At 33.5% G+C, this 12,704-nt stretch overlaps 1 protein-coding gene across 2 annotated transcripts; it reads right to left on the bottom strand.

Moving 5' to 3' along the window:
- Window positions 1–2,123: 2,123 nt before the first annotated feature.
- Window positions 2,124–11,709, bottom strand: rasp (protein-cysteine N-palmitoyltransferase Rasp). 2 transcript variants are annotated; one of them, XM_074138124.1, is made up of 9 exons: window positions 11,467–11,709; window positions 10,545–10,726; window positions 10,223–10,414; window positions 9,322–9,528; window positions 7,324–7,464; window positions 6,955–7,172; window positions 4,495–4,699; window positions 4,078–4,216; window positions 2,124–2,471 (listed from the first exon to the last, which is right to left on the bottom strand). In XM_074138124.1, exons 1-9 carry the CDS (start codon window positions 11,558–11,560, stop codon window positions 2,347–2,349), a joined length of 1,503 nt encoding a protein of 500 aa, XP_073994225.1. In that variant the 5' UTR covers window positions 11,561–11,709; the 3' UTR covers window positions 2,124–2,346. The 2 variants fall into 2 exon arrangements, with proteins under 2 accessions (XP_073994225.1, XP_073994226.1); XM_074138125.1 differs by lacking the exon at window positions 9,322–9,528.
- Between the last annotated feature and the right edge of the window lie 995 nt (window positions 11,710–12,704).

Raw genomic sequence — 12,704 nt, 5'->3', positions numbered from 1 at the left:
CTTATGAAGTAAGAAGAAACTTTTTTCAGTTTTCTGAATCTTTATTTTATTGACGTTTCTTTACATACATTTTTGAAAGACGTTTCGAACAAACATTTGTACTCATGTAAATTTTATGAAATCATTACTTTTTCAATTATATAACTATATAATATTTATGCCTTTTACCAATAATTTCTCAATTCAATGTGTATTATACTAATTAATTGTTTAAACGAAACGTCTTAAGAAAAATTATGTAAAGAAAGAACTGTAAAATAAAAATTTCAGTACTAGGTTGTCTCTGCATAAAATAAAGAAAAAAAAGTCTGAAGACATATAAAATTTAAATGTTGCCTTTTTAGGACTTAACTGTAATTTTCACATAACTTGTATAAATGTTATTAAAGATTATTTGTTTGATAAAAGCTATTTTATATAATCTTACAACATTATACCTTTTCGAGCAGTTTTTGACGTTCAAACCTTATACAACTGTCCTATCGGACAGTTTTAATAATTCCGTTCAACACGTCACTTTTTAGTTGTGAATAACAGCGGCTCAATCAATCACGCTTTGTTGCCTTATCTGTAACACTGTTTTCTAATGATCCATAAGATGACGGCTCTTATTCTACAAGGGCTGCTCAGGTCTGGCGTCAAACATTTTGAGATGTAATGCGAGCGTAAAAAGCGTTGATTCCAGGCAGGACCGCCTCTAGCGTTCGCTGGACCCCCAATCTTTCATTTTTCATATAATTTTATTCTTCTCATTAAAACAATGGACCAGTTTAAGCTGGGAGTTCCCTGACGGTAATTAAAAATTCTAATAAATTTGTGTTGGATACTTTCTACGGTGTTTATATGCATTAGGAAGTGATAACTGCAGGTATATAAGACAAACTAAAGATTTTTGTAGAATTATTGTTTTCGATTAGAGAATTTAGTTATGTTGCGGATAATAAACCCAGCATTTGCAAGGATTTTTGCTTCATGTATAAATTACGAGCATTTAAAGAGATTGAGTTTTTTACCGTACCATTTACAAAACTTATTGAGGAAAGTTTGTATTCTCTTGGATCAGGTACGAGAAGTAATGGAAATATGTATTTTAAGATCATTAAAAATAGGATGAAATGTGGTATATCGGAAAGTGCTAATTTGACATCATTAACGTAGAGCAAGCAAAGCAACAAATTGAGAAACTTGAGGTACTCCTGGCGTGGCAATATAGAGATTAGAATAAAATAATTTTCTTTAACAATCTAAAACCTTTTTGCCTGGTAATATTTTAGCCATCTAAACAAAGATACTTCAATTAAATTTAATTAAAGATAAAAATCCACTTATTCATTTAACATTTTTAGAGGAAAAAAATAAAAATATGGGTAAATGATCAAGGTACAAGATTAACTGTACATAACTCATTTCCTATTACAAAGTATAAAAACTATTTCAATGAGGATGCACCTAGTTCTTATTCAACTGCTTGCCCTAAGAGTTTCTCTTAGGAACCTCTTGCTCCGGTCAATCATTTTTCTTGTCTTAAATAAAAGAACACAAAGTCCCTGGGGCCAATAATCTCAGATTAGAAAAAAAGTTAACATTACAACAGTGTAATGTAATGGCAAAAAAATATTTTTTTTTTACTTTAATTTTTATTATTAAAGTTCGGAATTAACCTTGAACTTTTAAAAATAAACTATAAAATTAATAAAAAACTTTATTCCAGAAAATGTTTTAATATGTTCAATCAAACTTTTTAAATAAAACTTTCAAGAATTTTAAGAACTTATTCAACTCCTGGTTTAAAGCCATGGTTTTGAATAAATACTGTTTGCATATTAAATAGAGTTTGCATATTAAATATTAATAAATAAAAAGTGGAATAATTTAAAAATAAATGAAAACAATAAATAATAAAAAGTAATGATCAATTTTGACAAATTTGTTTTTTCAATTTTCATATTTTTTGGCACCGAGAGTGCAAGAAGTGTTCGAAGCTTACATTTATTTTACAATAAACGACTTATAAATGGTAAGCTTAAAGCTTACTTAGCTCTTTAATTTTGTATGTTCACTAATTTTTTCAGCACCTTGTACTGTTCTCTAAATAAAGAACTATGAATTGATTTTTTTGGCAAAGATGATTTGAAATACTGATATGAAATACTATTATGCTGAACTGAAAGTGAAACGAAGATTGAATTAATAAATAATTCTATATTCAAGTTTTAGTATGGTTTTGATATTGAATTGGCATGTTCAAAAGGATAGCCGGAATAACTGTGCTGGAAATGATTCGCTCAGGAAGCAAACCCAAGCAGTAACTACAGCAGGTGCTTCAGTTTCTTTAGGCGGTCATCACTAAAAAGATTTTCTTTTATAGGAACTTGCTTGACATCTGTTCTCTTGTAACCGGTCCGTCTCTATGGAAATTTGACTCATACAGTATGCAATTGCGAGCAGTGTCACTACAGCTAGCCAACTACCTGCAATCACAAGTGATCAATTAAATGTGGTAGAATGGAGGAAAACTAACTGCACGGTTACACACTTCAAACAAACTTCAGACAGCATTAGCAAAAAAATAAAAAAATAATCAAGAGGGACTTAAGTAGCAAGAACTTAATACAATCGAGCTTTTGATTTCGAGTTCTCAATTAAAGTCCCCGAATACAATTTTGTTTTTTTTTTTAACAAATTTTTCCCTTTTCGATTTGCCTGAATCTCTTCTTTCCGTAAGCGAGTGCCATCGGTATAACACAAATAAGAAATATCCCAGAAAATTCTGATCAGTAGCTAGTTGGGATTGATAAATATCCCTTAGAGGGTTATAGCAAATTCCTAACAGAAATAAACTATGAAGAAGTCAATTCAATCCTAAAATATTTCACCCAAACATTTACCCAGACCTATAGTGTAGAACTACAAGGAAGGACTAATAAAACTGAAGTATAATTCACTTTCACGCATACATGCCGATAATGTTTTTAAAACTACACAATTTACATACCACCACCTATAAAGACGGACAAATGAATGATGCTGATTTGCAAGAAGCATAAGGCCAAGAAAGAAGAAAAAAATATAGATTATATTTTAATATATATATGTATACATAATAAAAATCTGTGATGGCATCTGTACATTTTAATTGGTGCACATATCGATTTGACAGTGATGTCGCTAAGGCGACTATCGATCAGGTGATTGTGTAGTAGAGTTGAGTGTGATAGCGGAACGGACAATTTGACTGAGAATGTTTTCAAAAGGTGATTCCTGTCTTTTTTGTTGTTGTTATAAAAGGTGTAAAGGAGTTTAAAGGAGGTGATTGTCTAAGGAAATATGTTATTGTTTGAAAGAAGACGTAGAAGAGGATTAAATATGTCTAATTACTATTATTTTCTCTCGTTAATTTTTCTATAAATTTATTGTATGCAGGGGACGAAAAGAAAGTCACTCGTCCTTGATGGGACTGTACTAAAGGTCGATTAGACAATATTGAGACCTTAAACAGTTATAAATGTTCACTACCCCAAGAATAAACTGAAAGACAAGAGTAAAGTAAAGTAATTTTATTAGTCTAACTAGTCACACTTTACGTTATCTTGAACCGTGAAGACGTGTTTTACAACGCTCTGTCTTTTTTCAGTTTGATGTGGTTATTTCTTTTCCGATTAAAATGCGGCCACTTGTTTTTCCGGTGAACTTTTATTTATATTGGTTGCCTCAGCATACCACTCAAAGCTTTTAAGTCATTGCTTCCAAATGGGAGCCGAATTCTTTTGTTGATCAGCCCTTGATGTTCCTTATCATTAAAGGCGGAGGTTGCCTAAGATTTACTATTGGATCTTCTAGCATAATATTAACATCATATAAAAAAAAATTTACTACTTACGTATATCTTCTATTTGCTAAACTCGTTAAAAAAATACTATATTTTTTTTTTGTATTTTATTATTTTCGTAAAGTACGGAACTTTGAATAGTTTTTCTGGCAACACTCAATCACGAAGTACAAAGGAAAAAACAAGAATCTTTGAATGAAACCGAGCTTTCCTTGCAAAGAAGATTCAGAGATGTATCTACAAGTAACCTTTTAGAATTTCCTGCACATAGATGATTCCTAAGTTGTGACCTCCAAAAAAAATAAAATTTGAGACAATCGCCATAATCCACAGTGGCGAGGCGATCAAAGCGTGCAAACGCCTCATGTTGCTACTGCCCATCTGAACCTGAAACGCACCAAATATTGAATTGTAGTGGAACTTCAGTACCGCGTGTTCTTACTGTACAATAATGGTGTACAAAACTTAATACAAATATTTTTCTTTTTAATCTAAAAAGGTTTATGAACTTTAAAACATTTTGCTCTTGGAATTCACGTGAGCATAGTTAATTGTTTTATTAGAATTTGTTTAATATTTGATAATAAGCCAATTCCTCTGTAACATACGTATCTATAAAAGAGATAAATAAATAAAATAATTATTTTCTTACAATGGTGTTTTACCTTTATTAAAGTATAGAGATGAGTTTTCTTGGAGGCGTTCCAGAGAGCCTCCATGGTGAGGCCCAGGTAGTTCAGTACACACCACAGGAACACTGTCAGATTCACTCCGTGCCAGATGAATACAAAACAAAAGCTAATGAATGATGCAAAGAACTTTTTTCGAAGTCTTGGATTTGAAGCACCACAGATTGGCTGGTAAATGCATCTACAAAAGAGATTGTTTCGATTAATGCAGCTAAACTTTTATGGTACATCGGACAATGTACCATCACCGGTCTTCAGTAGAGACTGCTGGCAAGAACAATCTAAGCTTTTCCAAACCGGCTTGTCTACCACTCACCTAATTTTGTTCCGCAACAAGATCTGGATAGAGCATCAAAAATACTTTAGGTCGATTTATCTAAGGTGCCCAGCCAAGCTGATTTACATGGGCCCATTTTCAACAGCTCCTTCCAATTCTACTAAACTGTCCCAATTTGGATTCAATAGATCCGAATTGTTTCATTGTTATTAGTAAGAGTAATAATATATATTACTTTAAAAAATATTACGAATCCAATTGTCTAGTTAGTACCAAACACATGGATTTCCTTTAAAAAAAACAAAAACACCTTTAATCTTTATACTGAACATACAGCGATGTCTATCTTAACACTAACAGTTCAGTATATTAACAAAAGTTAACCTTAAGTGTTTTTTAAGTTTTTAATTTTAAAGGTTTAAGAGATTTACTCCACTTTGTCAAAACCACTTACGCCGATTTCTTTAAATTTCGTGAAGTGACTACTCTCGTAAAGACGATGTAACTTCAATTGAACTTTGGAACTTTTTGAATTTTGAACTTTTTTCCTGAAAGTGTATCTTAGGAGAATTGAGGCGCAAGAAGTATTTTTGAGTAACCTCTATTTGTCTTTGTCCTCTGTAAATTTGATAAATTAGCGAGAATTACTCGGAACAAAAAATTTCGAGTGAAGAAATTCTCATGACGAGAAGTGAGATGAGAATGTTTAGTTCTCAGCTCAGATAATGACCTGCCATTTCGATTAGAAATTCTTTAGATGAAAATAAAGTTCAAGAAGATTTTCCTGAATTTTTCTATATATTGTCGTTTTTTAGATCACACCCCACACTGAGACCCTTCTCTTTCCTTTTCTCTCACTGACACTCACGGTCTTGAAAGGACCTGGGCCTCCTTAACGATCCATCGCACTCATTCTTATCTCCAGCTTTTGTACTCAACCTCATTACTGCCATCGTCTCACATCCTCCTCCATGTCATCATCCACAACAAGCGAGGTGTTCCTTGTTTTGGCTCCGACTAATTTTTCATATCATACATTCCGGCAATCTCTCTGGCTCAATTCTTCCACATGTTATATAAGGCCTTTTTAATCGTTCAATCGCCCTAATTCGAAATATTTTTTAATCGCTTTTTGCTTTTCGAACTTCCTGTTCTTTTTCTAAATACTGTTTTCACAAGCTTGTTGCTTCGACTCATAATCTTCTTTTATTGCTCTAGCACATCTCTGTAGCATTTTCATTTGTATATAAATATAAAAATTATATAATAAAAAATGAGGATCCCGGGAGGATATTAGGAGCGAGGCTGGAGGTCTTGGGTTCGATCTATGAAAACGAGAGTGCACTGTACCGCAATGATGTGCGGCCAGTGAAGTTACAGACTGGAAGTTAATATAAATAATGTTGCAGACAGCTAATCGAATGGTCTGTTTAGTTATAATAATAAAATGAACGAAATAATAATGAATGAATGAAATGAATCATTAGATTGGATGCCACTTCTGGCTTTTGAGACCCTTTCAAATCACAGTTGACGGTGAGGCAATAAAAGGCATCCCAACCACAAGAGAAGAAGGTGGTATTCTGAAGAACGCGTGTTAATTGAGGATAAGATGAGGCATGCAAACCAATTTTATTGCTTCATAACACATGTGATGCGTAATAAATGGGGTTTTGAAAGGCATAGTCTTTCATGACATAAGTAAATGGTCAAACCTTTTTAGTTTGTACATTTGAACATTCAAGATTGACTTTTCATATTTATCTAAATGATCTTTTTATGCAATAAAAGTTACAAGCAATATTTCAATAGAAACTGAAAATAAAGAACACAAAAAAATTTCAATTTAGTAATTTCATACACAAAGATATTACTTGAAAGCTTACTAATCCAATTTTATAAACACGCAAGATAAATTATATTTAATTATACAAGATAATTGTATAAATTAAGGATGAAATTTATTTAAAACTGATCCCTAAATTTTAATATTTCTAATTTTTGTAAAAGTGGTTCTCTGTTCAAAACCCCCCCCCCCAACATTGCTTAAGCGATACAAACAGGAGAACTAGTATGATGATGACAGTCTCAAAAAGGTTCCCGATCCCGATCTAGAGTGTACCCGATTGAGGTTCCGAAAAAATGGTTATTTTTCATACCTGAATATGAACAGATAGAAGCCTCTGTCGAAATTTCTCCACATGTCTGAATAACGATAAATCCTGTTCACACATTTTGGATGCGAAGGTACCGGGTAGCCTTCGGCACGAGCCACTGCTATGGAACTTCCATAGATGACGACATACTTGATGAAGAAGAACTGCGCCATGCAGAGGCCTACACCGCTGAGAGTCCATAGACCCCGTGGCACAAGCAACTGCCAACAAGCAAATGAAACTGACGTCAAATGACAAATTAAACATAGGGACTGGATATTTGTTCTCAGGTTACTAAATTGGGCCCACGGGGTCGTGGTTGCTTAGCTTTGATAGTCAATCACTACCTAATCTAAATTTTTTTTTTTTTACCTGTGGATTAAAGTGCATGGAATGGCAGTAGAAATAGTGCGATGCAATTTCATAGATATGATACCACAGACAGTACTTAAATATGTCTAACAGGAGGTTCCTTATTCTGTATTTATTCCAGCCTTGATATTTTGCATATACCTGAAAAATTTTAAAACTCAAATATCAATGGCTGAAATCAGTCTGTAAAAAAAAAGTTTTAAACATTAGTCTGTTTGTTAAATATATGAATACAATTTTACCGAAGATCAGAGAAAAACGCGATATGGTCGCCCCAGCAGCCAGCTCGCACTAAGTTGCTAAGGCTGATTACAAGACCGACTTTATAGCCGTGTTAGAGAAGGATATATATATATCCTTCTGAAATACGGTGAGAGGAGGGGGTTAAGACAAGGATAGATTATCTTTATCTGCCAGCTCCCCTCTTCTACCGAGGCTTTCTTAGAAAAAAGTGGATTTGAATTAGCATTCATCCAGTTCCATTTATTTATGGTTTCATCACGTGCTCAAGAGGTCTATTTTGGTCGCAGAGCAGTACATCTCGAAAACAAAAAACTGTTGGTAGAGGGAATGACTAGGCAGCACCTCTTTAGTCAAACAGAATAGAATACCACACCGAAATTAACGGCAATAGAGAGTAAAAATACGCCCATAACTTTTTGAAAATGTATTTTGTAATATAAACTGAAAACCTAGCACACACTAGACCGAACGAAATGTAGAATCTGGTAAACCAAGGACAGTAAAAGGTTGCGGAACTCAGATATAGAGTATTTTGTGAATATGGTAAAATTGTTTTCAGAGGTTTCTGAGAAGCTTGGGCAGAATACTTTTCTCAAAAGCACCTTCTAATAAAAATTCAAAGTTTGGAAAACAGTAAAAATACCAAACCTTGAGGACTGTTAAAGTGAAAGTTTGTTTTGATACCAATTTTTTTTCTGAATTCTGAAGTGTACTTTGTACTGATTACAACTACATAGCGACAGCTAAAATTAGAGATGGTAAAATCAATAAAATCACATTCCCTCGTCGGCTAGATCGTGATGTAACCTAGACTCCTCTCTGTCTTGCTGTGGAAAGTATGAGTATGGCAGCCCAACAGTCAATAGGTACCATCTCACCTCTAGTGGCTCTTATATAAGAAATGAGAAAAATGAACAGTGGGTGCAAATGACCATACGATGCGCAAATAAAAAAAGAAAGAAAAAACTGCATAGGCGTTTCATGTAAATACTTTAATTAGAGTCGTGATAGTTTAGAGCGTGAAAAGTCAACTTGCTTCAGAGAATTCTCTATTCGTAGCTGTAGCGCATTATTGCACCAGAAAAAATTAAGATAAATTAAGCTATGTCTCAATCAGAAACATACGAGCAATTGTTTGATTGCACGAATATGAAATATGCACTGCAAATGATTTATTTATTTTAATTTATATGTGCGATGCAATTTATTTCAATAAGCCGACAAACAAAAGCAATGGATTAGGTTCATTAATTAGTTATTACATTCGATGTACCTGTGCCCCGAAGGAGAAAGATTTGAGGGAATAATTCTACTGATCGGGTGTGTGGTAGAACCACGTAATTATCATTTATTTAAACTGGTTGCTAACGGTCTTGTGGACTATACTCTTTTCTGGCCAGAATTTTTTTTTGAAACCTTTTTGGTTTATCGAAAAAAATACTCCTTGAAGACAAGGCAAGCCCCAGACGATATTTCAAAAGTTCTCACTAACGGGTAGTTTAGGTTTTTAAAAACTCCTAGATACATCTTACAGCCCAGAGACCCGACGCCTATGTTACTACCATTGGTTCTTTAAGAGTATGGAATTTTTGGCTCGGATATTAGTTTTATTAAAGAAAATAATCACAAATATTTGCAGTAGGTGTCTCAACAGATAAGTATATAAATTATTTTGGAATTGTAAGGTGAAAAACGTACAGATCTTTCTTATTCCCAGTATTTTATTATTATTTAATGAAAATTATTATTGATTACCTTGTTGATGAAAAAGTCATACGGAATGAATGGCCCGAGGAAAAAGCAAGGCAAGTAAAATGCATACCCAGCAAAATCTAAGAACTTGTTCTCCTCCTCAGCGCTGCTCTCAACTGAAGTCAATGCAAAATCAATGCATCTAATTAGGAACCATCCAAGACATATGGTGCTTAGAGTGAGCTCGTCGTAGTGTGTGATGTAGTAGTGCTTTAAACATAAAATTGTAGGGGATTATATGGGAAGATGTTCCGTCACATTCACTTTGTGTTAGAAAAGTGATGTAAGAGGATAAAAAAGTGCCCTTTCAGAAAATAAAGTGATACTAATAGAGAGATGAAGGAGTTCTGTAACGTCACTCTAAAAAACCGAGACAGTTAATAGTGACAGAAATACCAAAGGAAGAAATTCTGAAAGGATACTACAAATACTAATACTAATCTGCTCACCTCCTGAAAGAATTGGAGTAATTTTAAAGCAGAAAACCTCTTAACAAGTCAAGCACTAAAAAAGGATCTTGAACCTCATTAGTTATGCTACCAGTGTGCTAGATCCGGGACTTCTGCCGTTATTTCCTTTCTCTCTATAGCTAATAAAATACTATTATACCCAATGGCAAAAACTGATAGGTGACATAACAAAAACAAACATGATGGCAAATTGTAGTGGTTTATATGTGGATTACTATCAGTGGTTCTATAATGATTAAGCTGCTTTCTTTTTTTCCCTAATTTAGAGGCATACTGCAAATTGCATATGTATACATATATTAGTGTATAAAAGAAGTTAGGTACTATGTAATCTCTTGCAAATCTCCCTGAATAACTTTGTTTATAACAGCTGTAAAAATAAATAAATAAATAAAAATATTAACTTGCAATCGGGTGTTCATTAGCTCACTCACCTTGAAAGCCGTTGGTATTGAGTTGATCAAGGTTAAAATGCAAATTCCCAGAAGCCAAACCATAAATCTAGACTTTGTTTTGGTTACGAAATAAAATAATAGAAATTGTAAAATTAAAAGTAAGGATGTCGCCATTGGAAAGTAGAAATGCAAAACGAACATTGTAATCGCCACGTGGCAAACTGTAATCGCCTGCACAAAAAAATCACGAAGTGTCTTATTTAAATTACAAAATGCTAAATGCTAGTGAACTAAGCAGTTAAATGCAGACAGTGTTCTCGTGACAAACTGGCCATCACTAGTCAGTTGCACAGTTACTTACCTTGACATGCCAGTACCTAACCAGCTCACAGAAGATCAAGTGCACAAATATCCAAGGAATTAGTTTTAACAAGAATGCGGTCCACAGGACCCAGTCGCTATCAGACACATCCTTACTCCTAGCCAGCAAGCTCCAGCCGGTTGCTAAATCCTGCTTCTCCAACACTCCTTCACAAAGTAATTCTAAAAAAAGTAAAATTTTACACTAAATATCCAATAAAACCATATATTCTATTGGGCTCATTTCTAAGGTTAGTAATCACTTGAAAATTAAGGACTACAAACCAATTGCAATTTTAATGTGTTGAAGCTTTTTGAAATTCTTATTCTTGAATATTAAAACTTTAAAAAACTTCAATACAAAGATCTGGACATCCGGGCATGGAATGAGTGGATTGGTTAGCGTAGGTTGACGATTTCCGCAGCCTAAAGGTCCAGCAACCTGGACGCTGCCCATTTTATAGTTTACACTGGTTAAGATATGTAGCTAAGGCGGCTCTCGGAAAATTATATCAAAGAATTCTTAAAATATCTAAAAGAAAATGGAATTTAGAAAAAAAAATACATAACACGAAAACGAAACGCTTAATAAATAATTGGATTGTGTGGAGCAACTTTCAACATTTTATTTTTCTTCTCCATAAATAATACCTGAAAGCTCAACAAACTCTCTATTGGTTCATAAAGCAACTGTGTATTTTTTTTTTTTTTTTTTTTTTAATATTACTTTCGCCTAATTCAAATATTTCAGGACGAGAATGGCATTATGAACATATGTAACTAGGAGGGAATTGTTGGTAAACAGCACAACGCACGCTGAATATTTAGAGAAAACATATGCAGAATTTTGTAGAGCATAATCATCACTTTAGGACTCGAAAACTTACCTAATTTGAATTTTGTACAAAACAGCATTTACTCACCATCTCCAGTTACGTAGACATTGTAGAAAGACCGGAGAAAACAAATTATCCAAATTATAAAATACAAAAATATTTCAAATTTAGGTAAGCACATTTAAACTTGTTCAAATACATAATAACGGAAATAAATTTCATAAAATATTATAAAGGTAAAAAATTAACTAAGAAAATACCATGTACGTATTCTATTCAAAACAAGTCATCAATATTACATATTTACATGCGACCTTTATTTGGGATGTAAACAACCATTTTTGGAGGTTATACAGGTTATATAGGTATTAGAGTTAAGCAGTCTGCCAACATAACTTATGCTCGCATGAATCGATTTTCCATACCCATTTCTAGCTTGAAATCCCCTGATAAGGTAAACAATTTCTAATGTTATATGTTTTAATTGAAAAAGGTAGATGGAACTCCGCATTAATAAAATAAATCTAGCAACGGCCTTTCAGCGAAAAATCTCCAGATTTTTAGCTTACAGCATAGATGTGGATTTTCAAAGGATACAACTTAATCTCATGCAATTATTTTACTGTCGTTATTGATCTCTGGACCTTTCCTTTAAGGACTAAAATTAGCTCTACATGAAAAAAGAGGTAGCTTAGTGCTAAAAGCATTTGATTAACACTTGGAGGTTCCGGGTTCGAATTCAGCTGCCTACCGTTAGGTTTTTCTGTTCCAAGGAAACTCTTACTCTTAGTTCTCTCTGGTGATTGACAGTGCCTTTATCGTTAGAACACTTTTGGGAAGCCGGAGTTGGCTGAAAAAATTCGGGGGTAATGACTCATAGTGCCTTAATATTCGTAATAATAAAAATAGCTGAAAATGTCATCTTATTTACAAGAAATTCTACTCTTCGGTAAAATTTACTTTAAACGTAATTTTAAATCTTTCGAAGTACAACTTGACTGTAGAATCCTAAATTTTTAGTGATTCTAAGGTGGTATTAAAAAAAAGACAATATGCCGCCGAATGTTGTGGAAGATTTGAGCATGAATAACGACAGACCTAGGCCCTAGGCGGTTGATGTGGATACTGTGACCAAAGCTTTCGAGTTTGTACCAAGCAAAACTTTTATCATTGCACATGTTTCAGCATCGTTTAGAAAATTTGCGAAAGCTCCTGGCGTAATTCCACTGGCTTATCTGGAAAAAGTGCAAGAACTCAGTACATCAAAATTTTCTTGTAGAAAATTCAAAATTCGATTTAATGGCACTTTCTCTATTATTAAAAAC

This window comes from Rhodnius prolixus, unplaced genomic scaffold (genome assembly GCF_049639745.1).
Source record: "Rhodnius prolixus isolate KJV_2025 unplaced genomic scaffold, Rpr scaffold_11, whole genome shotgun sequence".
NCBI classification, from domain to species: domain Eukaryota; kingdom Metazoa; phylum Arthropoda; class Insecta; order Hemiptera; family Reduviidae; genus Rhodnius; species Rhodnius prolixus.
Note: the sequence above shows the minus strand (reverse complement) of the source record. Positions and strands in the feature narration are given on the sequence as shown.

Coding starts and splice junctions, on each gene's coding strand:
- rasp (XM_074138124.1), bottom strand. CDS start 11,560: ATGTGCTTACCTAAATTTGAAATATTTTTGTATTTTATAATTTGGATA. Junction 10,727..11,466: donor TGTCTACGTAACTGGAGATG/GTGAGTAAATGC, acceptor TACTTTTTTTAG/AATTACTTTGTGAAGGAGTG. Junction 4,700..6,954: donor TTCTATCTGTTCATATTCAG/GTATGAAAAATA, acceptor TCTCTTTTGTAG/ATGCATTTACCAGCCAATCT.